Genomic DNA, 22,093 nt, shown 5'->3' with positions numbered 1-22,093 from the left:
GAATTCCGCCGAGGAGATGTTGTGGGGCCGCTGGGGCCGACCCTGCGTGAGAACCAGTTCCGGCCCCGTCTTGTAGGTACTGTCGGCGCTCGGGAATATGGAGACGGGGCCCTGGATGGGGATCAGACGGCAATGCATGGTGAAGGAGATTCGATATGGACGAGGGACCCGTCGACATGGTCCCCCTTCTACGTTGTACAAGTCCCGAAGGGGGGTCGGTCAGGGCAGATTATGCAAGGGAGGGACGAGTGATTGGCTGATAGTCGATGAATAGGTGGTTGTTTGTGACGATACGAGGCGGCTCTTCGGCTTGTGGGATGGAAAAGAGGAGCTAATTGAGCAACACTCATGGTTGTGGTTCCGATGTGGGCGCATGTTCCGGATCCTTGCCGACGCTAGCGCCAGATAGGGTCGGTAGCCGAGCCTGTTAAATCCATATTGTGATATACAAGTACGCTAGTTTTATACTACAGTTACTCATTTATTGAAGGACATGACAGCATAGTATCATATTATCGGGGCTGTAGATAGCAGGGTCCGGGTCACTGTACGTGCATCGAAATGAGCGAGAACGGCGACTGGGAAAAGAAAAGAAATAGAGACCGAACTTCAAGATGAATATCATACAGTCGACAAGGAAAATCCGTGATAATATTACCGAGGCACCTATTCTAGCTTCCTATCCTTCCTATATCCGCCCCTTTGTGGTTTCTGCTGCGCCGCCTCATGCCGCCGCAACTCCTCCGGTACCTTTGAAATGGTACTCTTGGAGAGCATCTGCTTGAGATCGTACAGCAGATCCGTATCCTCCGGTCCGAGGAACGTAATGGCCACACCCGACTTGCCGGCTCGGCCGGTTCGGCCGACACGGTGCGTGTACGACTCGATGTTGGTCGCCATGTTGAAGTTGACGACCAGCGACACGTCCTGCACGTCGATACCACGGCCCGCCAGGTCCGTCGCCACCAGCACGTCCGTCTGCCCGTTCCGCACCGACGCGAGCGCCGCCTCGCGCTGCTCCTGCGTCTTGCTGCCGTGCAGCGTCACGGCCGAGAAGCCCATCTGCTTGACGTCGCGTGCCACCGCGTCGCAGTTGCGCTTGATGTTGACAAAGACGATGATCGGCGGCGCGAACTCTCCCGACGACAGGATCTGCTGCAGCCTCTTCTTCCGCTTGTCCTCGCCCGACACGAACTCTACCCGCTGCTCGACCGTCTCGACCGCCTCGCCGACGTTGCCGATGGTCACGATGGCCGGCCGCCGCAGGTACTTCTTGGCCATTCTTTCCACGATGCTCGGCATCGTCGCCGTGTACATCATCGTCTGTCGGTACTTGTCTCGCCCGCCGAGGTACCTCTTCATCAGCTGCGCGTTCTCGGCATCGTCCGTGTCCGGTTTCTCGTTGGTGACGGGCAACGCGTCGAGGATCTTGTTGACCGGCTCCTCGAAGCCGAGGTCGATCATGCGGTCGGCTTCGTCCATGATGATGTAGCAGCACTGCGATAGTACCAGGAGTCGCCGTTCGATACAGTCCACCAATCGGCCGGGCGTGGCAACGACGATTTCCGCGCCGTTGCGGAGCGCGAAGGCCTGTTCTTCTAGCGAGTGACCGCCCACTATACTGACCACCCTGAAGCCGAGCGGCGCGGCAAACTTGTTGGCCTCGGATTCGATCTGCTGTACCAGTTCTCTCGTAGGCGCCAGGATGAGGGCGTAAGGACCGTCGTTCCTGTTGATTTCTCCCAGAGGCGGTAGGTCGGAGATGTAGACAAGCAGCGGAAGAAGGAAAGCTGCCGTTTTACCGGAACCGGTAACGGCAACGCCGATGAGATCTCTCGCCTGTAGCGCGATGGGGATGGCAGCCCTCTGAATAGCCGACGGTTCGTCGTATCCCACGCTTTCCACAATCTCCAGCAGCCGCTTCGGAAGTCCCGACTCTTTCCAGCTTCGCATCGGATTCGGGATGGACCCGCCTTTTGTAGCAATGCCAAAGTCTTCCTTGAAGATGCGCCAGTCACGAGGCTGCATCTCTTCGAGAGTCTTCTCGTTCCACCGCTTGCCGAACCCGAACCGTTCCGCGCGCTTCTTGGCCTGGTCGCGAGCCGCATACCAATTGTCCATGAACTCCCGCGCCAGCTCGGGCCCATCCTCCCCGTATTGCTCTCGGATTCGTCTCGCGCGTCGCCGGGCCGCTTCTTCGGCTTCTTCGCCAAAGTCGTCGGCATTGTCGTTGCCGCCCAACGAGTTGGTCCTGCCGTTCGTTGTTGTCGGGGCTAGGGGATCGTTTCGGAGGGTCGTGTCTTCGGCTTCGTCCCAGTCGAACTTGAATTCGGTGGCTCTCTTCCGTTTTTTTGCTGCTGAAAAATTCGAGTGACGGTTGACTTCGGGACCGAGGTACCGCTCGCGCAGCTGTTGCTTCTCAAACTCCTCCTCGGACATTCTCGGATCGCGTTTTCCTTGCTTAGTGGCGCCTTTGTGCCCTGTTCGGCGATCTGGTGCGCGTTCGGGAGCCCGTGGGGGAACCCGTTCGAGTTCGTGTTGTCGGGCCTGTTCATCGGCCTTGGCTAGCCATTGCCGCTCGTTCTCGGCTCTCTTCCGAGCCTCTTCCTCCTGTTTTCGTCGGAGCTCCTCTGCTTCTTTCTTAGCTTTTTCGGCAGCCTGACGCTCGCGCTCCTTTTTCGGGACGAACCGCAGTTTGGGCGCTGCTACTCCGGGCCCGGCCATTCTGGGCAGAGCTTTGGTCTGGGCGAAGGTGTATCAAGAGTAGGAAATCGTTGTGATGTTCTTCTGTGTTGCTCGTATTGGGCAAGTTGTCGTAGATACCAAACGTCGGCAAGTAGCTGGTGATTGATCGAAGATGGGAAGAAACACAGCTCGATATGTCTGTCAGCGGATACCTAGGTACCTACCCAGGTACCGGTACCCAGTGCTCATATATGTACTTCATGACACGTACTCCGTGTATATACTATTAATACTGTACATATAGTCAAGTTTAGTGGGTCCGGACTTCGGAGTGGGTACCAGAAGAAAACGCCCATTGCTCTTCGACACGAGCATCTCGGTGCACCAACGATACGACTCGAACACTCGGACTCTGCGACAATGGCAGCAACAGAGCAGTATGTACAGCTCGCGAAGGCCCTCCCGGCGCGCCTTCAACGGTTTCTCGCCCGCTATCCTCCTCCAGCCATCCTCCCCGCCGGCGCTACGCCAGAGACATACAAGACCCTCTACCAAGAAGACACCCCCAACCCCTTCAAGCCGCATAAGCATCCCATAACCGGAAAGCGCCACGAGCCGGTATACTCGTTGCGGCGGCAAGCGGAGTTGGTCAAGCTGGCTCGCGAACATGGCGTAGAAGAGCTGTTGCCGCCCACCGTCAAGGGCACCGAATATCGCCTGGCAGAGCGCGTCACGCACGGTTTGAGGGTCAAGGGTACAGGTGTGGGACAGAAGGTCAAGGGACACATCCACGAGAGGATGAGCATTCAGAGGTATGTGGCATCTATGTTGGGACTGCTGAGTTGTCGAGCTCAGTCCTCCGTCTTTCAATCTTGAGACGAACAAGACGTGCTAACAGCATGCAGAATGGAAAAGAGAAGAGGCGCCATGCTGGGTATGCCCGAGCTGATGAGGGAATGGAAGAAGGTGAGTTCAACTCGACAAGGCTTATGGGGCCGCTGGCTTGTTCTTTGCGTATTACAGACACTGACATATTGCCTACACTACAGGTTGGCAGATACGGGTGGAAGAAGTTCCCCAAATAAGCGACGACAACACTTTATTGGGAACTTTCCGACTTCAGCTATCTGTGTATATACTACCTATGTATCACTACCTATGTATCGCGAACAAGATCATTTTTACAACACTCGGGGCTATGTGTCTTGATGCTGGGAGCTTCCTGTGCTGCGCAGCACCATCCCAGCACGAATATGGGGATGTGAGATACATGCAGAGAATGTCCCTGATTTCAACCGCCATGGTCCCTTGCATTCATTTTATTTCTCGGAGTTTATGGGCATTTTATTTTGCCAATTCTCGCTCGGCCGGTGATCCCAAGGTCGATTTTGACATCTACGTTTGCTCACGTGATCACAGTGCCGGGCAACACGGGAATGGCTAAAAACTGAAAAATCAAGTCGAGCCCCTCAACCTCGCATCCCAACCCTCGCCCCTCTTGGAGCCGACTGCTCGCTCCCTTACTCTCACCATGAACATCTCACCCATGGGCTTGCATAGTACACCACAAACGTATTACGAAATCCTCGACATTTCCCCGGCACTCTTATCAGACCAAGACCATCACCAGCCGTCCCAACTCGTCAAACGCGCCTACCACCGAGCGCTTCTACGACACCACCCGGATAAGGCCAAGTCGGAACCAGCAAACCGGACGCCGTTGCCGGCACACATTGCCGCTAGTACCAGCCGCAGCAGTCCGGTGTTCACAATCGATCAGATCACAGTCGCGTACAAGACCCTCTCGGATCCGAAATCTCGCGCTGCCTACGACCTCTCACTCCGCGCCGTCTCCGCCGCCACAAGGACCAGTAGAGCGTTTGGCCACGAAGGGCAGCATCATCAGGGGGGCCCGGTGGCTACGTCTTTCCAGACCGGCATCGAGAACGTCGACCTTGATGATTTGCCCTTTGACGAGGCGCAGGGCTGCTGGTACCGTGGCTGTCGGTGTGGTAACGATCGCGGTTTTGCCTTTGCCGAGACGGACCTCGAGGATGCTGGTGCGGCGGGCGAGCTGCTCGTCGGGTGCCGGGATTGCAGTTTATGGATGAAGGTCCACTTTGCTATTGTGGATGAGTGAGCAGCAAGAGAGGCAGTGGAGAGGCCTATTCAATGACTGCTCTGCTCGATTTCTCTGTTGCAGCATGTGCTATCTCTGTAAACGGCCGGGGCAAGCTGTGTAGAGCTGCTAGTCTACGACATGCGCGCCTGTTCCAGCTAGCGCCAAAGACCCCACCCCCGGCGCAGGAGCTATAGACACGACATCCGGGGCCTCACTTACCATCTCATGACATATTTTGAGACATCATATGCCGCCACCGCGAGGTGCGGATGCGAGTGGGATGGCAACGCACAATTCGCTTGCACGAAGAAGGCATTCTGAAGCCACAATCCAGAAGCACTTCCACAGTTTGAGCTGGGCCCCGGTCTCCTCAGCGTTATGAGAACCCGCCGATGAACCGTGGCCAGACAAGGCCCGAGTCTCTCGAACTCAGATCGACCAAGTTCGAATCTCGGCGGGAACTGGCGCTCCTTGGGCCATCCTGGGTACTCCTGGTGCATTGGATAAACATGATCTGATATTCGCATATTCACTTATGGCACCCGCCAGTGATGTAGAGAATCTCAACACACACATCAATACACACACTGGGCACAGCCCGAGGGATTAAAATGTCCAATGTAAACGTATACTACCCCATATAAGACTAGGCGCGTCAAGGAAAGGAAATTTGTGAATTAATTGGAAAGGCTACCTATATTCATCCCTTCCGGTCCAGCCAAGCAGGAAAAAGCGTCACCTCCCATGGTTCCCCAACGCCAAAATGGTATATATAAGTCGGAGGACAAATGAAACCGAATAGTCACCGCCAACTGGATAGGTGTGAAGAGGGGATCGATCGGATCGATCCCCTGGACCCAGCTCAGTTGATATATGAAAACATCATCGTGAACTGTCCCGTCAACACCCTCCCTCAAGGACATTGTTTTTGAACTCGCTAATCGTCACAGTTTTCGCCGTGTTTCGCGCATCTTCCTCTATCCCAATTCGTTTCCGTCATATTGATCCGTTACCTGTGCTTTGGGGCCATGTCGGCGTACGCCCCGGGAATTGGCACTGCTTCATACACGGGTTCGTCTGCCGCGCCGCCGACATGCTCATGCTCCACATGTGCTGGCTGATGCTGAGGAGGCTGAGCAACGGGTTCCGGCTGGACGGGGAAGCTCGGCGCCTCGGTGGAAGTCGGGGTGAAGCCGCCCTGGTTCTTGGGTCTCGCCGAGGGGGCTTTTGTGGGCGGCGCCTGCAGCTTGAAGGTGGATTGCTGCTTCAGGGCGAAGCTGGATTCGGGCTCGACGAAACGGGTGCCGGGGGTGAAGGAAGGCTGTTGAGAGCCCTCCTCGATGGCGCCGAGGGACGCAAATGTCTTCTCGGGATTGCGAGGCGAAAGAGCATACTGGCTGTACAGGCCGGGGGACTTGAGGCTCGGAGACCGGAGACCAGGTGTGTTGGGGGCGGACTGGCTCCGAAGCTGAGCCAGGTAGAGATCAGTGCGGGCCTTGTCGCGCATGTCCATGGACTTGTGGAGGCGACGCTTGGTGTAGTAGCGGTAGAAGACGATGGTGTAAAGAGAGATGGCAATGATCTCGATTACGATCTCAATCAAGATGCAAATGAGAACCCAGTTGTTCAGGCGGCAGACGAGGGCATAGTCGACCTCGTTGCTGTAGAGATCGGCACGTCTATTCTCGCGGCAGCTATAGCAAATCAAAGTCAGCACACCAGGGCTCGATCATAAGACAGTAGGTGGACAGGTTTTGATGGGGGGGAAATTAAAAAAGACTCACCTCCATCCCCACATGTCCTTGCCGTCCATTGTGCTCCGGGAGTGCTGGAAGATACCGGCCGAGACGGCCCAGAGAATCATGGAGCAGATGAACCACCCAATGGCAAACATGGTGTAGTAAGTCGAAACCCTCTCCGCTCGCCGGTGGCCGCCGCGGCAGTAGGCTAGGAAGACAATAATGCAACCGAGAAGCGAGATGCCGGCCACGACGAGGACGATAATCTGGGGCCATAGCCTTGTCCCTTCTGCCCAGGAGGGTAGGCCACTATGCGCGGGCAGGGCCCTCGTTGCGTTGAAAATGGAGAAGGAGGCTGAGAGCATGGAAATAATGATCAAGGCACAGCTAAAGCTGACGCCCCGGAGGGCAAACTTGGCCATACGCACCCGGGCTTTGATCGCCTGCAATTCGAGTTAGCTTTTTGGACTAATTCCGACCACTTTCGGCTCGCCGTCATAGAGCTGTCACGTACCAAATCCCGGGCCTGGTCCTTGTCGGTCTTGGACTCCTGCTTGTCCAGGACATCTTCCTCCCGGAACGTCGGGCTCAGGGGGTTATCGAATCTTGCTGGCGTTCCTGGCACCTTCATGGCGCTCTTGAGGGGAGTCTTTGGGCTCATGGGAGGGGCGGTAGACTCCCGGTTGTTAATATAGCCAAAGCCAATGTCGCCCGGTTGCGACTGGGGAAGTTCTGACTTGTCGTCCATGGTGACGAAGGGGGATCGGGGGCCGTCGACAGGAGAGTGCACTGATGTGGCTTCGGCGAAACGAGGCGTGCGAGGCGGTTTTAAGGACGAGGTCGAGGATGACGAGTCTGTCGAGGCGGAACGTTTGGCCGTGAGGTTTAGAGCGGCTGGCCGCTTTCTGTTGTCGTCTGATGGCGAAAATTAGATGCTGCGGTTGGATCAGATGAAACAGCTGAGAACAAAGACATACCTTGCGGGGCCATGACGGGCAGACGTTTCTCGTTCTAGTCCCACAGCGCGGAGAAAGAAACCAAGGGAAGACCACTTCTATATAGGTAGCTGAAAGAAAGGGACTACGTAAGAGGCACCCCTGGTGCTCGTAGCTTGACAATGAGAGTAAGCTATGGCAAAGCCCTGCGAAAGCCTGGACAGGTGAGCAAGAGGGCGAAGCAGAAAAATAATATGAGGTTGAGAAATGAAATGTTAGGTGAGACCAGCTGTCGAAAGAAAGAGACTCCCGAGAAGTTCGAGAAGCTGGGGGGAGGGGGTTGCTTTTGAGACGGCTCAGCCACTCTTGCTTGAAAGAATCGCTCCCATGGGACGGGGACCGGACCAGCACCCCCTAGAGAAATAGTGTGGGCAAGGGAAGGAAAAGAGAGACACCAAATGGAAATCGTTACCTGAAGGGTGGGCTTAGAGACCAGCACCAGCAAGATGAGCAGGGAATGGTGCTGATAGGTCGGGGCCCGATTCCCAGACCAGCGATTCGACGATGGTGGAAGAATAGACGCCGGCCACGACAGGATCGTCGAAGCGCCGTGATTCTGGATAAGTGCGGACCCGTCTCGTCTCACAGATCTGGAGGTGACCCTGCAAGCGGCTAAGTACGCTGTACACACAAGTGCGACTAGAGCTCCAGAGGAGACAGATCGTCTTTTGCTCTGTTCACGCAACGGCTTTCCGAACGAGAAACTGAAGGATGAGGATGTGGACGAAGAGATGTGAACGACGAGGAACGAGCACACAGGCAGTGGGCAGGTAAGTATATGGGAAGCAGATATTGCACCCACACACCCACGCTCGTCCGGACCAACAGTCAATAAACTCCGGAATCAAATCACGAGAGGGGTGGGAAACAAGGGAAACAAGACGAGGGTATTTCGGTCCATGGCATGCGTACGCCAGCAACCGTAGCACTTGCAGATGTGAATGGCGGCACCAACGAGAGGCTAGGTCTCTCTAATCAAGCATTCGAACCGCTGGTCCCAAAGACGCAGCGTCAAGTTTTGATGCTTGGCACCTCTCGAGGGAGCATCCAGACGGGTACGCAGCGCGAAGTGAACGAGGTGATTGGGCATTGCGCTGGGCTCGCCCGAATATGGGAAGCCCTGCCCTTTCGGAGCGAGGAGCATTGTCAACCCCCCTCATTCTTTGGGCGATGGTGAGAACAAGAAGCGGGTGCCGACTCGACGAAGAGCTTTGGCGAGGTTAAACCCTTGTTGCCGCCTACCACCCGCATGGCAGATCTGCACCCGTGATAGGTCCCGCTGGTGTATTTGCGCCGAGTGCAACATGCCCGGGACGACTAGGATATCAGAACGCGCCGCCAATGAGCGTGCGAAATTGTGTGATGGCCGTCCAGCTATCTGTGGAGTGGGCGGCAAGAGAAGCAACGGGGATGGACGAAAGTCAGTGGAGTGGGGGCCGGTGAAAAAAATGACACCACTTGTTCTTCGTAGGTACTTTCGGAACTTGACAGGTCAGCTTACTTACGTATAGTTTAGGTACCTAAGTACTTACCGTCTGTTGGTTTGTCATTATCACTCGCGAAACACCAAAAATCGATAACCGAGCCGAGTATCTCGAGTCTCGTGGAAACGATACTTTGTCTTGCTAATTATGATGATACGTCATGTCCGGGAGCCTTCACTTTTGTTTGTTCTGTGCCTTATCTGCGTCCCCATCAACGGGTTTACTGTACTTCTTCATGTTTCTTTATTCAACGGAGCTCATGCCGTGGACCTGATGTTGTATGTATACATATAGCCCCCGACATACTACATCAAATGTTCGAGGCATATCTTCCGTACAGGACCGAAGTCGACCTTTTAGCCGTTATGGTCCGATATAATATCCGCCAATGTGTCGGTACATCACCTAATGCACGAACACCTCTTTCGAAGCACCTCCCTTTCGGCACCTCCCCTTTCGGCCATACCTACTCGGATACTCTAGCATGAACTCCTGTTAAGGTCCTATCAAAATAAACAAGCCCAAGAGCAGACTAGACTCATTGCTATTTTATATCTTCGACTTATTCGTAAGCCACACACAGATAATCACACGTCCCCTGGCTGTACAAGTAAAGCAGCAGCATTCACTTTGAAGGACGCTCAACATCTCCACTAGGTAGGTACACATTACCGATTTGCCCCAGACCCTACCTTTCAGCTTCTTTTTCTCCATGCTCCATACTATACTCGCTGAAGAGAAGCACTTGCCGATGACAAGGCTGGCCCACCGTAAGAGATGGCCCGTCGTTACCGTGTCTTCGGTGTCATTCCTCGAACAGCCGAGCAGAGTAGTCGAACGTTGCATTGGGACGCAAGGAAAGATGGTTCGCAACAAATAAACAGTTCATCTCAGTCCTACGGATTCGTGGCGGCTGGGTCGTTGTACTTTGCTACTCGGCACCGAGATTGCAGAACCAGGCACACGTGTATTTACACCATGATACACGCGTCTTCCAGCCACAAAAAGGGAGGATTGAAATCACGACAGCCGCTTTGATGGACAAATGCGTGCCAGATCGTTCGCCCAGCGTATTGCCAAGGCTGGCGATTTCAAAGGTTCGAAAGGAGAAGTGACATTTCTTAATATAAAACTCTCAGGAGCCTCAGGTAAAGGCGGTGTTTCCTGCCAGGTTCATGCCACAGGCCTGTAGCGTTCAGTTGCTTGCTGGGAAACAAGCAGCTCCTATAAGAGGGACCTCGTCATCAAACGAGTACACATCTCAGATTCTCGGCTTTTTCTCCGTATTCGTAGGTATCTTGTTGGTACGGTACGTGATTACTGATTTGTCCACAAAGGTTACCTAATAACAGGCCTCTTCTGGCAAGACGTCGTTGGACAACGGTTCGAGTAGGTATGGGGGCCACTGAGCCTTATCAGCTTATCGTGCCCTATCCGGCATAGCGTAAGAGTCATACTTCGTTCCTCCACACTTCGAATTTTAATGCTTCAAACCCACCAGCCGAAATCCCCTTTTGCCGTCACCGGATCTTTGGAAAGAGGCAACAACGGTATCGCGCTTGCCCTGATTGAAAAGAAGCGCCCGTAATACCAGCAAATACAATCTCCCTCCTTTTTCCCACAGTAATTTCCTAATCCGTGTTTGCAACTTCACGACAATCCGAGAGAGCGTTGAGCGACGCACCGCATATTACCCCACCACCACTCTCTCCCAGCACAGTTGCCCCGCCACCACCACTGCAAATATGTCTGCCAACGGGGACAACAAGTTTGACGACATCGAGTCCGAGTCCGACTCTGGCGAGTCCATCCAGGAACACGCCGAGGAGACTCAGCCTCTCAAGAGTGCGCTCAAGAAGTCCGAAAACCCAGTCACTGCCGACAGCTCAGTTCAGCGACCTGCCTTACCCCCACAGACCGAGCCGAAAGACCTCGACGTCAAGTCCCTCACGCCACTGACCCCCGAGATCATTGCACGGCAAGCTACCATCAACATTGGAACCATTGGTCACGTCGCTCACGGAAAATCCACCGTCGTAAAAGCCATATCCGGCGTCCAAACTGTCCGTTTCAAGAACGAACTCATTCGGAACATTACCATCAAGCTGGGTTATGCCAATGCCAAGATCTACCAGTGTGACAATCAGGAATGCCCGCGGCCAGGCTGCTTCAGGAGTTACAAGAGTGAAAAGGAGATCGATCCTCCATGCGAGCGGGAAGGCTGCGGAGGAACCTACCGACTGCTGCGCCATGTCTCGTAAGTCGACCTAACCACCCACCACCCACTCGGCCCAGGATGGGATATTGGTCGTCAGACGGCCCTCTTTCGTGCAGAGGACTAATTCACAACCCCTAGGTTTGTCGACTGCCCCGGTCACGACATTCTCATGAGCACTATGTTGTCAGGTGCCGCCGTCATGGACGCTGCCCTTCTCCTCATCGCCGGCAATGAAACTTGCCCCCAGCCACAGACCTCGGAACATCTTGCGGCCATCGAGATTATGAAGTTGGACAAGATTATCATCCTGCAAAACAAGGTCGATCTGATGCGGCCTGAAGCTGCCCAGCAGCATTATCAGTCCATCCTCAAGTTCATCCGAGGAACCGTCGCCGGAAAATCCCCGGTGATCCCCATCTCCGCCCAGCTCAAGTTCAACATCGACGCCGCCCTCGCCGCCATCGTCAACACCATTCCCATTCCCATCCGCGACTTTACCCTCGACCCCCACATGATCGTCATTCGGTCTTTCGACGTCAATAAGCCCGGTGCCGAGATTGACGAGCTCAAGGGTGGTGTTGCTGGCGGTTCCATCTTGCACGGCGTCCTGAAGCTCGGCGACGAGATTGAGATCCGCCCCGGCATCGTCACGCGCGACGAAAAGGGCGCCCTCAAGTGCACCCCCATCTTCAGCCGCATTGTCACCCTCAACTCCGAGTTCAACGAGCTGAAGTACGCTGTCCCCGGTGGTCTCATCGGTGTCGGTACCCGCATCGATCCCACCCTCTGCCGTGCCGATCGTCTCGTCGGCTTCGTCCTCGGTCTCAAGGGCCGCCTGCCCGAGATTTACAGCGAGATTGAGATCAACTTTTATCTCCTCAAGCGTCTCCTCGGTGTCCGGACTGCCGACGGCAAGCAAGCCAAGGTGGCGAAGCTCGCCAAGAACGAGGTCATCATGGTCAACATTGGCTCCACGTCCACGGGTGCCAAGGTTGCCGCCATCAAGAACGATGCGGCCAAGCTGATCCTCACAAGCCCCGCCTGCACCAACATTGGCGAGAAGGTTGCCCTGAGCCGACGTATCGAGAAGCACTGGCGCCTCATCGGCTGGGCTACCATTGCTGCGTAAGTTTCCGAGAAAGCCACCCTGACACTTTTTAAATCGCCCATCGCTAACTGAACAATCCTCTAGTGGTGTTACCCTCGAGCCCAGCACGTCCTAAAATGTCATTGGGAGTCTTGAACTGGAAAAAGGTCAGCGTGTAAAGAACGGGCATGACGAGATGATGACTATGGTTCAGGTTAGTATGTCTACATGTAGGTTGTAGATAGGCCATATGGTGAATACTATAAGAAACAAAAATACACAGCCATCTGTCCACGCTTATTGATGCAGAGTGAAAGCTTTCTTGGTTGTCGGACAGGGCGTAGAGGAGAATGGCGACACACAGGTCTTGGTCGCGTAGGCACGTATCCGTCATGTGTACCGTGCAACAAGAGGAGAGGAAAAGGCTTAGGTTATCTTTTCATTGCAACCTATGTCTGCTTCGTGCCAATTATTTTCGAACCTTGCGCGCGTGTTTCACCAAGTTTTCTATGACGCCTTCGAAGGCTTCCCTGTCCCCAACTTTTTCGTCCGTCCTGTTACGCCAATACTCCAACACTTCCTTTGCTATCCTCTCCGTATCCTCGAGCTTCTGGACATGATTCTTGAGTTCATCGTCTGTCATGCCATTCAGCGCTTCATCCGTTGTGGTGGCGAGCTGCCGGGCAGCAACGAGGTCCAGGTTGGGCAGGGGCGGCGGTCCCTTGCGACGGCTCTTGCTCGACGGTTTCACGTTGCCATGAGAATCGAGGCTGGTAGATGACGCGTTGGCCTCCGACTGGCGAAGACGCGAGACCGGCCGGGAGTCTGACGAATTGCGCAGGGAGCCGGTGGAGGTCTTGCGGTGGACCGAGGACGGGAGAACAAGCTTCTTCTGCTTCGAAGCTGGGAGGATCTCGTCGAGGTCGACGGGAACGCCGAGAGAAACGAGAAAGAGACGGCGAATACGTGACCGTATCCAGTCGGGGGGTGACAGTGGCGGAGGGGCCACTAGTTGGTTCCAGAGGGAGGCGCTGCGGTTGGTGAGAAAGTGGGGGTTGTCTTTGGGAAGAGGTGGGAGCACGGGGATATCAAGCTCTTCTGGTGGGAAAAGAGAGTGCAGGCAAGGATCCACGGCCGTGAATATTTCGTCCGTATCGAGGTCATTGATGTAGGGAACCGGCTGCACACAAGGATTAGTGTTTTGCAATTCATAGGAGGAGGGTGTGTCAAGCCGTACGAAAGGTAGCGTCGTGGGCGCAAATCCTTGTGGGTGAATAGGGGTTGGGGGCCCCTCTGTCGTAGGCTGTTCGAAGCCTTCATCAAAGTCGTCGAAGTCTGCGTCATCCCCACCTTCTTCGAAATCATCAAAGTCGTCCTCTTCGTCCTCTTCGTCCTCTTCTGTCACTGGCCCTTCTTCATGTAGCGATGTCGACTGGGTATCTTGTATGGCAATGGATGGCGTGGGGTCCTCGAATTCCTCCCTCGTGGGGGATGATGTCGCGGCGGTCAACTCCGGCATGGGAGACGCAGAGGTTTCTACGATACAGGTGGTTAACATCTTGTCTTTGCTCCGCTAGGCGTTGGCTATATCAGTTCATACCAGGGCCAGATTTCCCTTCGGCTTCACCGTCTGACTTCAGCACCAGGTCTGCGTCGGCATCTGCCTTGCGATTTTCTTTGTATTCTTCCGAATGGTCCCCTGTGACGCCTGTGGACTCCTCGACGACAGTCTTGGGAATGTGCTGGCTACCAAGCGGTGTCTGGTCTTCATCGGCAGCTGGGCTCGTCGGGGATCGGTCTCCGACGACGGCAATTTCGTCGGGCACTGCGTCTTCCTCTCGCTTGCGATAAGCCTCTGTGCCAGGAACTTCGCCGTATGATGGCTCGTTGTCGACTTTCTCCACTCGGGTTTTCGGGGTGGGCGAGGTCGGGGCGCTCATGGGCGCGGATTGGGCATCTGAGAAGTGATCATCTGATTCGGAAAACTCGGCTGCGACAACAAATTAGCAACGTCCCAGGCACAGGGCACGGCAGGCTGGCTAACCAAGATCACGGGTTCCTGGATCAGCAACCCCGACTCGCTCCGGAGGCGAGAGGTTGTCTGAGCCCGACATAACTGGCAGATACGTGGTTAAACTCGGTCGATGACGTTGTTCTTGTCGCGTGGGACGTTGGAGATTCGCAATGGAAGAGTATGTCGAAGTGTGCGAGTCTAGCGTGTGCCCAAGGAAAATCTCAGCGACGTCGGTGGAGGAAATATGACAGACGGGGTCGAGCTGTGGTAAGTAACGAGGCAGGATGGAGGAGGGACAAGTATTGTTTGATCCAAGAAATCTATTAATTTGTATGACTGGAGAGTCTTGAGTCTGGACGAGCCGGTTTCAAACTGGCCGAGACACACATCGAAGATCGGAGGTGTTCTAGGCCCCCTAGGCCAAGACCCGGCACATGCTAATCTCAGAAGAAGGGGGGCCCCCAAGTGGGACTGGATCACTGTCATTTTCCTGGGCTGGGCTGAAAGTTGAAACCAAACTTGCACGAAGCGAAAAGTATCACGTGACCTTGATAATGACTTACTAAGTAAGTAGGTACCTCCTTACTTATAAGTTATTAGTCACCATACGTACGCACAGGCCACCTTATGTTAGCTGCCATCACTGGCCAGGCAAGGTCAGCGCGCTAGTAATACTTCGTAGGTCGCGTTTGGAGTTCAGGAAAAAAGCTGTCACCTACCCAGTAATTTGAGGCTTGCTTTCACACCTTCCTTGCCCACCTACACCCGCTCGTCACACTGCTCGTGACGCCTACCCCCGAGCTGCGCAACGCTCGCGGTCTACCCGGAGACTCGAATTGTTGACCCATCTATCACGACCATCGATCGCGACGTGACTGCTGCCGGCATCATCGAACGAGCTCCGTCAAGCCACAACTTTTGTGCTCGCGCTCGCAGTCTAAAGAGACAGTAAATCCGCACCAATATCGTCTCCGGGCAACCGCTCTCCACCATGTCGTTCAACTTTGGGGCTCCCAAATCGACGCCGGCTTCTGGCGGACAGTCAAACCCGACGACTTCTGCCCCAGCCTCTGGCAGCCTTTTTGGAGCTACTACCGGCACCCCTTCCTTCTCCTTCGGCAACCTGGGCGGCACTTCCAATACCGCAGCTGGTTCTGGCACGGGGAATTCGACCTCGGGAGGATCCTTATTCGGGGGCGGCTCTGAACAGAAGCCCGGCGGCCTGTTTGGAAATACCGGCACTTCTGCAGCTCCTGGCACCACTGGAACTTCCAGCACTCCAGCTACATCTGGCGGTCTGTTTGGAAACGCTGCTACGTCTACTACTCCTTCAACCGCGACTGGAGGGTCTTCGCTGTTCGGTAATACGGGCAATGCCAATTCTGCTTCGAAACCAAGTCTTTTCGGAGGAGTTGGGAATGCCAGTAGCTCAACACCCTCTGGTGGGTTGTTTGGCTCTCAACCTACGAGTCAGACACAGTCCACTGGCTTGATGACCACTTCGGCTGGCGGGCTGTTTGGGAATCCGACGTCGCCGGCCACCAACACACAGCAACCAGCTAGCACAACGCCCACTACGCAAGCGACTCCCGCAAAGAGTCTCTTTGCTCAGCCGTCGACCACGCCAGCCGGAGCGCCTCCGACGGACACATCGAAGCCCGCCTCAGGGGGCCTCTTTGGATCCGCTGCCACTGGGACGACCACTCAAGCTGCCTCCTCGAACCAACCTGCAACTTCGGGCACTTCACTCTTCGGTAATACTTCCACAGCCGGTGCACAGTCGACAGGTGGCGGCTTGTTTGGTCAGAAGCCTGCTGCTACTACCACATCATCTGGCGGCGGCCTCTTCGGAAATCAACAGTCGACTTCGACCGCCCAGCCAGCTTCTACGTCAGCTGGCGGTTTGTTTGGCGCCAAACCTGCTACGTCGACGCCCGCCACGTCGACGCCCGCTACATCCGCTCCCGCCACTACCACTTCTGGCGGTCTTTTTGGCAACGCTACTTCGTCCGCGACCCCTTCCGCTGCCCCAGCAACTACGACTGCGCCGACTTCTGGGGGCCTTTTTGGCAATAAGCCAGCCGCCTCGTCGACAAGCACGCCCGCTACTACTACTACACCAGCTACGTCCTCTCTGTTCGGAAACCAAAGCTCCGCGACGACGCAAGACAAATCGAAGCCGGCCAGTGGTGGTGGTCTCTTCGGTGCTGCTGCAACTCCGGCCTCGTCACAGCCGGCGACCACCACGTCCGCCCCAGCGGCATCGACGACAACTGCTGCCGCTCCTACAACGACAACTTCTTCCGGTGCTGAAGCCAAGCCTTCAACTACAGCTCCGGGCACGAGCACCGCTACTCAGAACGCCACAACGACTTCGGGCAATGCCTTGGGCGCCTCGACGACTGGACCTCCTTCTCAATTACCTCGCCTGAAGAACAAGTCGATGGACGATGTGCTGACTAGATGGGCTTCCGACCTATCCAAGTATCAAAAGGAGTTTAAGCAGTATGCCGGAGAGGCATCCGGCTGGGACCTCACTCTTGTCAACAACGGCGAGAAGGTCCAGAAGCTTTACCTTAATACTTTCGAGGCGGAAAAGGCGAGCCATGAGATTGAGCGGCAGCTCCAGTCCGTGGAGAGTCAACAGGATGAACTTGAGGAGTGGCTCAACCGTTACGAGAATGAGGTCAAGGAAATGTTCTCTCGCCAGATGGGCCAGGGCGAGGCCCTCGCGGGTCCTGACCAGGAGCGTGAACGCACGTACAAGCTGGCCGAGAAGCTGACCCAGCACCTTGACGAAAAGAGCCGGGATCTGTCCAAGATGGTCAAGGAGGTCAATGAGATCTCGGGTTCCTTGAGCAAGGGCACGAAGCCAGAAGATCCGGTACGTCCTATTTTACTCCAGCTTGATAACTACGCCGCAGAACTAACAGTATTCACAGCTGAGCCAAATTGTCCGGGTCCTCAACGGTCATCTCTCGCAGCTCCAGTGGATCGATCAAAACGCAGCTTCACTTCAAGCCAAGGTTTCGGCAGCCCAAAAGTCGAGCACCAACCTCGGCGCCCAATATGGAGCCGAAAGCGACGCTGCCGAGGGATTTTATCGCTCCTACATGGGCAGGCGATAGAAGTGTTTTCTTGACAAAAGACAGAACGAAACAGAGATGCACAATCGGAGGGAGGCTGCGGGAAGCTGTGGGAAGCTATGGGGGTACAGGACAATGCTAAAAGAAATATTTGTCCAATTAAGAGGACATGGGCTGCACTCGCGGTGCTCTTGATGATCATTTCTACATGTACATTACTCGCCTAGTATGCGGTGATACGTATTTTCACGCAGCCGCAATCCCATGGAAAGACATTCCTGCGATCATAACAATGCAGCTGGTTTCGCGTCCGAGCTTTCCTTCCCCCTTCATGGACGATGACTATTGGCATCCAGATGCTTCCGCGCATATTGAAAGCTCAGTTTTTCTCGCCGCCCTGGTCCCTCGTAATCTCGTCGCTGCAACGACAGGAACAACTCATTAGCAAGATGAATACAACACTCGCTGGTCGGGACCACTGAGCAGGGATGTAGGAGAGAAAACAAAACAGGGGACGGAGGGACGATGGGGATTGTCAATCTCTTGGGAACGCACATATGGTCAGAGAGCTTCTGCAGGTGAGCCTGCTGCTCAGAAATCTTCTTCTTCATCTCTTGGAGCTTCTCCTTCTCGCGCTGGCGGATAGCAAATTCCTCGCTGGCCCTCTCGCGCCTCTGGAAAGCGTCTCTGCGAAGGGGGTTAGACAGAGCACGAATTGGCTAATTGTATTTCTAGCGGAGCTAGTTGATACACGGGGGGGAAGTAGTAGAAACAGCTTCTTGATGCCATCAATGGACTTACCCAGGGCCGCCAGTCTTGGGAGGAGCACCGGTGTCGCCCGCAGCCATGACACGAGCAGTAGTGGTGAAAGTGGCGCGGGAAGCGATGTTTAGGGGCTGGCGGACAGCGGCCTTGACGACGGAGGTTCGAATCATTGTTGCGAGTGATGAAAGCGTCTCGAATACTGAGTGATGAGGTGGTTTTAGGGGTGGAAGAGAAAGGGAGGTCTGTATCACTCGGTATATGTATGTCGGCGATTCAGCGAGCGTGTCTGCTGACTGAAATGAGAACGACCAAGCAGTGACGAAACCGGGCAGCATTCCAAGCTTGTTATTGGAGCTGCTGGGTCTGGAGCTCTACAACAGGTACTTTACCCCACTTGAAGCAGGTAGCTTTTTCCCGCCTGGCACCAGCATCAGGCCACTGGGGTGGATTGCTTGTGCTGCTGCTGGCTGCCTTGTATTCCAAGCTCGTCGCAGTCACGTCACGTCACATGTGCAATGGTCCCACCGCCACGTACCAAAGAGCTACCTGCTTCGGAGTTCGCGTATCGTATGAAAGTATCTCCACCATGTACAACGTAGTTGCACCTTCACGACATTATCTTGTTTCCTCCATTACTGGCCTCACGTTTTTCCCTCCTTTTTTTCCTTCACATCCCTCATCTCAATATCGTCCGCAATTGTTTGTAACCATCCATTACGGCAGCTTTCAACAAGACAATGGGTTACTCGGGAAGAACCTGCTGCAGCTGCGCAAGAGGGGAGCAACCGGAGCCTCGTGTAACAAAATGCGGCGGAAGAAGTTGTTATATATTCTCCTCTTCCGTTTTTCTTTGTATTCACAGGCAGCTTCGAAATTCCAATGATATCAAGATGTTCATGCATAATTCTTTCAGCACACAACCCTTCGTACGAACTAATCATAGGGATTGTTTCCTTCCGAGGAATAAAACACCATTTCGACCTACATTCTCAGATATTCGTCCATCGTCGTCCGGCTTATGACCTATTACGCGTCCGCTGTTCTAAGTTGCTGGAGGTAACGTCGTCCTGTGTTTAGAAATCAGCTACTAGCCTACTTCGTAGACTGTTTCTATTCTTTTGAGTATCCAATGAGCCTTGGGCAGCGGAAGCTCGGCAAGGTATGTCGTCGTCGAATTGGTAAGGTTTTGCTGGCATACTTCAGCCATCCGCCACAAAACGAGCCTCATTCAAGTGTACGAGAACTGTGTTATATTATAGATAATGAGGTCCTCGGCTTGTCGCTCAGTCCTCAACCGACCTACCTACCTTTCCCCTCAAACGATCGCCGCATTACAGTTCTCCATAATCTGTCTTGACACCTTCCTATCTATTCATTATGCTTCTGAGAAAAATCAAGCGACTTTGCCGCCAATGTCTGCGAGTAGTCTGTCGGGCCATTATTAGGAGGCCGTTTGTCAAAACGACAGCAAACCCAACGCCGAAGTCAGCAGTCGAGGCTCTGGACCTCCCTGTCGAGATATGGCTTCTGATCTTGGGGCACGCCTCGCTCCACAGCCAAATGGCCCTCTCGCAGACTTGCAAAGCCATGCAGGCCCTCCTGGGGCATCGGGACTGGTCGTCGGAGGTACGCCAGCTGTCCCTAGTTAGACGTCTCGAGTTCCTAGGAGACGTCGCATGTACGTCGCTGGACCACTGGGCGTGCGCAGACTGCTTGCAACTTCACCCGGTGGTATTTCCAGGCATCACTGCCATGAAATCGAGACAGTCTCATACATGTCCAAGATGGCCTCAGTATCTCCCACGCAAGATGTCCAACCAGTACCAATTCCTCCGGAGCCGTAAATGCCACGTCGACCACGAGATCCCGTTGTATCAGCCACACTATATGCAACGCAGCCATGCCCAGCTCGCTCTCAAATATGCACGGCAACCTCCACATCAACTCCGCAAGGCCCATAAGCGACTACTAGATCGCCTACTCGCACCGTACTATCGAGAAGACTTCTGCGAAGAGGACGGACTCGGCGTACGGCGTCACTACCGAGCCCAGCCAAAGGTCAAGAACGGCCGCTTTCTCCTGCGCGAGGAGAGGACCTACATCCCATACATCCCGACGTCGCCACCTCTGATTCTACGCCGGATAAACTGGGATGTCATTGCTTTGGGGTGTTCGTTCTTGACTGTGTGCCCGCACCTTGAGTTGTTGGGCCTGTGGAAAGACGACTTGCCCTGGAATCGGAGATCACTTTCGCGCCTGGGACGTGGAATTGGCAGTGCCATCCGCGGGGGCCCGGGGAGCAAGGCTTGCGTCTCCTGTAAGCATTGTTCCATGGACTGCGAGGTCTGCTTTGAAGAGGACTACCTGGGGCAGCAGTCTTTCGTGGTGCGTTCATGGCAGGACTTTGGACACGAAGGCTCAACCCTTTTCAAGAAGTTCGACTTTCGGCCATCTAGCTGCCACTTCGAAGAGATTAAGGAGATTGATCCCACGGCCTACAAGCCTGGTGGTGTCCGAGCACTGTTTGAGGACGGCCAGAGCCCTCATCCCATTGTTTCTCGGGGCGGCCAAGGTTCAATTACCATTACACATGGTTGAGGGCTATATGTTGCGTTATATTAGCATCAGAAGTTCGTGGGGTTCCAGTTTGTATAGTACCTAATGAGTACCGGTATCCCGCATAGGCCCTGTCCGGTATCCCGCAAGCGCCTATCCCTTTTAGGAAGGTTGACCGAGCCCGATTAAGTCGCCCCGAAGTCCGGTACATACATCATAGGATAGAATATAGCGTATAAGTAACTATTAGTACTTAGTCACTAAAATTAGCCGGTAAGGTACGTACAAGATACATGAATGTTATTCTATGATGTACCCTAGGAGTAAAGTATCTATAAAGTATCTTCTCACTAAATTTGGCAGGGACAGTACCTAAAGATACATAATCTATTCTCCATAAATATAGCGGGGCACTCAAGGTATTTTGCAAGTACCTTATCACAAAATTTAGCTAGAAAGGTACTTCAAAGATACATAGAAAACAATTAGCGCATGCGGGATACCGGACAGGGCCTATGCGGGATACCGGTGCTCAGTACCTAATACAATTTTCTTCCATGTGATACTTTGAATGGCACAGTAACCGTGGTGATTGTGAGAGTTTACATGTTAAAGATATGACCAGCCATGGATTGATTGATCTGTACGACATATGCCGCGAGAGCTGAGGGCATTTTGCTCGCGAATCTCCAATGATTAGGCTTCAAAATCTCACCAGCCATAATGATTCATCACCTTGACCAGGAGTGTGGGTAACCCATGATGATTAGTCAACTGCCAGGGTGTCATTATGAATCGGAAACGAGGTCTAATGCGCGATTATCAGGGGGCAAGGGGAACCCGCCAAAATCTCTGGGTATAGGGAGAGTTGGCTGGGTATAACGGCCACGATCTAAGGTCACAGGTCCCTGTATGTCGTCTGTATGGGAAGTGCTTACTACGCTTTGTTAATGGAATGCTTCAAGCCGCCCAACTCCGAGCGCCACCACTGTAGATAGACAGCAATAACAACAACACCACAGAAAAAGTACTCATTCTGATCACCTATGATTAGGTTCCTTGTTATATTTGGATTGACTGGTACGGGCAGTGGTCAACTGGACCATAGTCGGAATTAACCAAAGTCCTGCATCCGAATAACGCCGTCCTATGATAATTATTGACACACATTCATGTATTGGTGTCGAAGGCGGTGTCGATTAGAGTCTAACAAGCAGCAGTGGTAACTTCTCACCCCCGAAAAAGCTCTATTAGCCCTCATCACCCGTTTCCCCGAGAAGGACCCGATGAAATCGGTTTCCTCTCCCCAAAAGAAAATCTTGATTGCGCACGTGCGTTTGCC

General features: G+C 54.1%; 10 protein-coding genes across 10 annotated transcripts; 5 read left to right on the top strand and 5 right to left on the bottom strand.

Moving 5' to 3' along the window:
- Positions 1-626: 626 nt before the first annotated feature.
- On the bottom strand, positions 627-2,843 carry ACRALDRAFT_1060949 (uncharacterized protein). The gene has a single exon (XM_071016334.1). The coding sequence runs from the start codon at positions 2,722-2,724 to the stop codon at positions 667-669; it is 2,058 nt and encodes a 685-aa protein (XP_070876644.1). The 5' UTR covers positions 2,725-2,843; the 3' UTR covers positions 627-666.
- Positions 2,844-3,027: 184 nt separating this feature from the next.
- ACRALDRAFT_1074588 (mitochondrial 54S ribosomal protein mL59) lies at positions 3,028-3,927 on the top strand. Its single transcript, XM_071018262.1, has 3 exons — positions 3,028-3,497; positions 3,591-3,651; positions 3,735-3,927. The coding sequence occupies exons 1-3, from the start codon at positions 3,106-3,108 to the stop codon at positions 3,768-3,770; spliced, it is 489 nt and encodes a 162-aa protein (XP_070876643.1). The 5' UTR covers positions 3,028-3,105; the 3' UTR covers positions 3,771-3,927.
- A 1,889-nt stretch (positions 3,928-5,816) lies between these two features.
- On the bottom strand, positions 5,817-7,536 carry ACRALDRAFT_2025375 (uncharacterized protein; the record flags this gene model as incomplete). The annotated part of the gene is made up of 4 exons (XM_071020307.1): positions 5,817-6,501; positions 6,592-6,989; positions 7,061-7,461; positions 7,524-7,536. 4 exons carry the CDS (start codon positions 7,534-7,536, stop codon positions 5,817-5,819), a joined length of 1,497 nt encoding a protein of 498 aa, XP_070876642.1.
- A 3,234-nt stretch (positions 7,537-10,770) lies between these two features.
- On the top strand, positions 10,771-12,466 carry ACRALDRAFT_1054833 (uncharacterized protein; the record flags this gene model as incomplete). Its single annotated transcript, XM_071015834.1, has 3 exons — positions 10,771-11,282; positions 11,382-12,368; positions 12,436-12,466. 3 exons carry the CDS (start codon positions 10,771-10,773, stop codon positions 12,464-12,466), a joined length of 1,530 nt encoding a protein of 509 aa, XP_070876641.1.
- Positions 12,467-12,799: 333 nt separating this feature from the next.
- ACRALDRAFT_2099059 (uncharacterized protein) lies at positions 12,800-14,444 on the bottom strand (the record flags this gene model as incomplete). Its single annotated transcript, XM_071022925.1, has 4 exons — positions 12,800-13,510; positions 13,568-13,866; positions 13,931-14,320; positions 14,375-14,444. The coding sequence occupies 4 exons, from the start codon at positions 14,442-14,444 to the stop codon at positions 12,800-12,802; spliced, it is 1,470 nt and encodes a 489-aa protein (XP_070876640.1).
- Positions 14,445-14,778: 334 nt separating this feature from the next.
- Positions 14,779-15,296, top strand: ACRALDRAFT_206893 (uncharacterized protein; the record flags this gene model as incomplete). Its single annotated transcript, XM_071022132.1, has 4 exons — positions 14,779-14,879; positions 14,964-15,000; positions 15,045-15,115; positions 15,146-15,296. 4 exons carry the CDS (start codon positions 14,779-14,781, stop codon positions 15,294-15,296), a joined length of 360 nt encoding a protein of 119 aa, XP_070876639.1.
- A 39-nt stretch (positions 15,297-15,335) lies between these two features.
- ACRALDRAFT_1054832 (uncharacterized protein) lies at positions 15,336-17,472 on the top strand (the record flags this gene model as incomplete). Its single annotated transcript, XM_071015833.1, has 2 exons — positions 15,336-17,228; positions 17,287-17,472. The coding sequence occupies 2 exons, from the start codon at positions 15,336-15,338 to the stop codon at positions 17,470-17,472; spliced, it is 2,079 nt and encodes a 692-aa protein (XP_070876638.1).
- Positions 17,473-17,809: 337 nt separating this feature from the next.
- Positions 17,810-18,365, bottom strand: ACRALDRAFT_1068158 (uncharacterized protein; the record flags this gene model as incomplete). Its single annotated transcript, XM_071017533.1, has 3 exons — positions 17,810-17,849; positions 17,986-18,117; positions 18,232-18,365. The coding sequence occupies 3 exons, from the start codon at positions 18,363-18,365 to the stop codon at positions 17,810-17,812; spliced, it is 306 nt and encodes a 101-aa protein (XP_070876637.1).
- Positions 18,366-19,778: 1,413 nt separating this feature from the next.
- On the top strand, positions 19,779-21,285 carry ACRALDRAFT_1074585 (uncharacterized protein). The gene has a single exon (XM_071018261.1). It carries the CDS (start codon positions 19,783-19,785, stop codon positions 20,791-20,793), a length of 1,011 nt encoding a protein of 336 aa, XP_070876636.1. The 5' UTR covers positions 19,779-19,782; the 3' UTR covers positions 20,794-21,285.
- Positions 21,265-21,857, bottom strand: ACRALDRAFT_206889 (uncharacterized protein; the record flags this gene model as incomplete). Its single annotated transcript, XM_071022131.1, has 7 exons — positions 21,265-21,316; positions 21,358-21,429; positions 21,467-21,525; positions 21,555-21,603; positions 21,654-21,659; positions 21,693-21,795; positions 21,836-21,857. 7 exons carry the CDS (start codon positions 21,855-21,857, stop codon positions 21,265-21,267), a joined length of 363 nt encoding a protein of 120 aa, XP_070876635.1.
- Between the last annotated feature and the right edge of the window lie 236 nt (positions 21,858-22,093).

The sequence above is a fragment of the Sodiomyces alcalophilus genome (assembly GCF_042370955.1).
Source record: "Sodiomyces alcalophilus JCM 7366 unplaced genomic scaffold ACRALscaffold_2, whole genome shotgun sequence".
NCBI classification, from domain to species: domain Eukaryota; kingdom Fungi; phylum Ascomycota; class Sordariomycetes; order Glomerellales; family Plectosphaerellaceae; genus Sodiomyces; species Sodiomyces alcalophilus.
This window is presented reverse-complemented; position numbering and strand designations above follow the sequence as displayed.

Coding starts and splice junctions, on each gene's coding strand:
- ACRALDRAFT_1074588 (XM_071018262.1), top strand. CDS start 3,106: ATGGCAGCAACAGAGCAGTATGTACAGCTCGCGAAGGCCCTCCCGGCG. Junction 3,498..3,590: donor GAGAGGATGAGCATTCAGAG/GTATGTGGCATC, acceptor AACAGCATGCAG/AATGGAAAAGAGAAGAGGCG. Junction 3,652..3,734: donor TGATGAGGGAATGGAAGAAG/GTGAGTTCAACT, acceptor CCTACACTACAG/GTTGGCAGATACGGGTGGAA.
- ACRALDRAFT_1060949 (XM_071016334.1), bottom strand. CDS start 2,724: ATGGCCGGGCCCGGAGTAGCAGCGCCCAAACTGCGGTTCGTCCCGAAA.
- ACRALDRAFT_1074585 (XM_071018261.1), top strand. CDS start 19,783: ATGCAGGCCCTCCTGGGGCATCGGGACTGGTCGTCGGAGGTACGCCAG.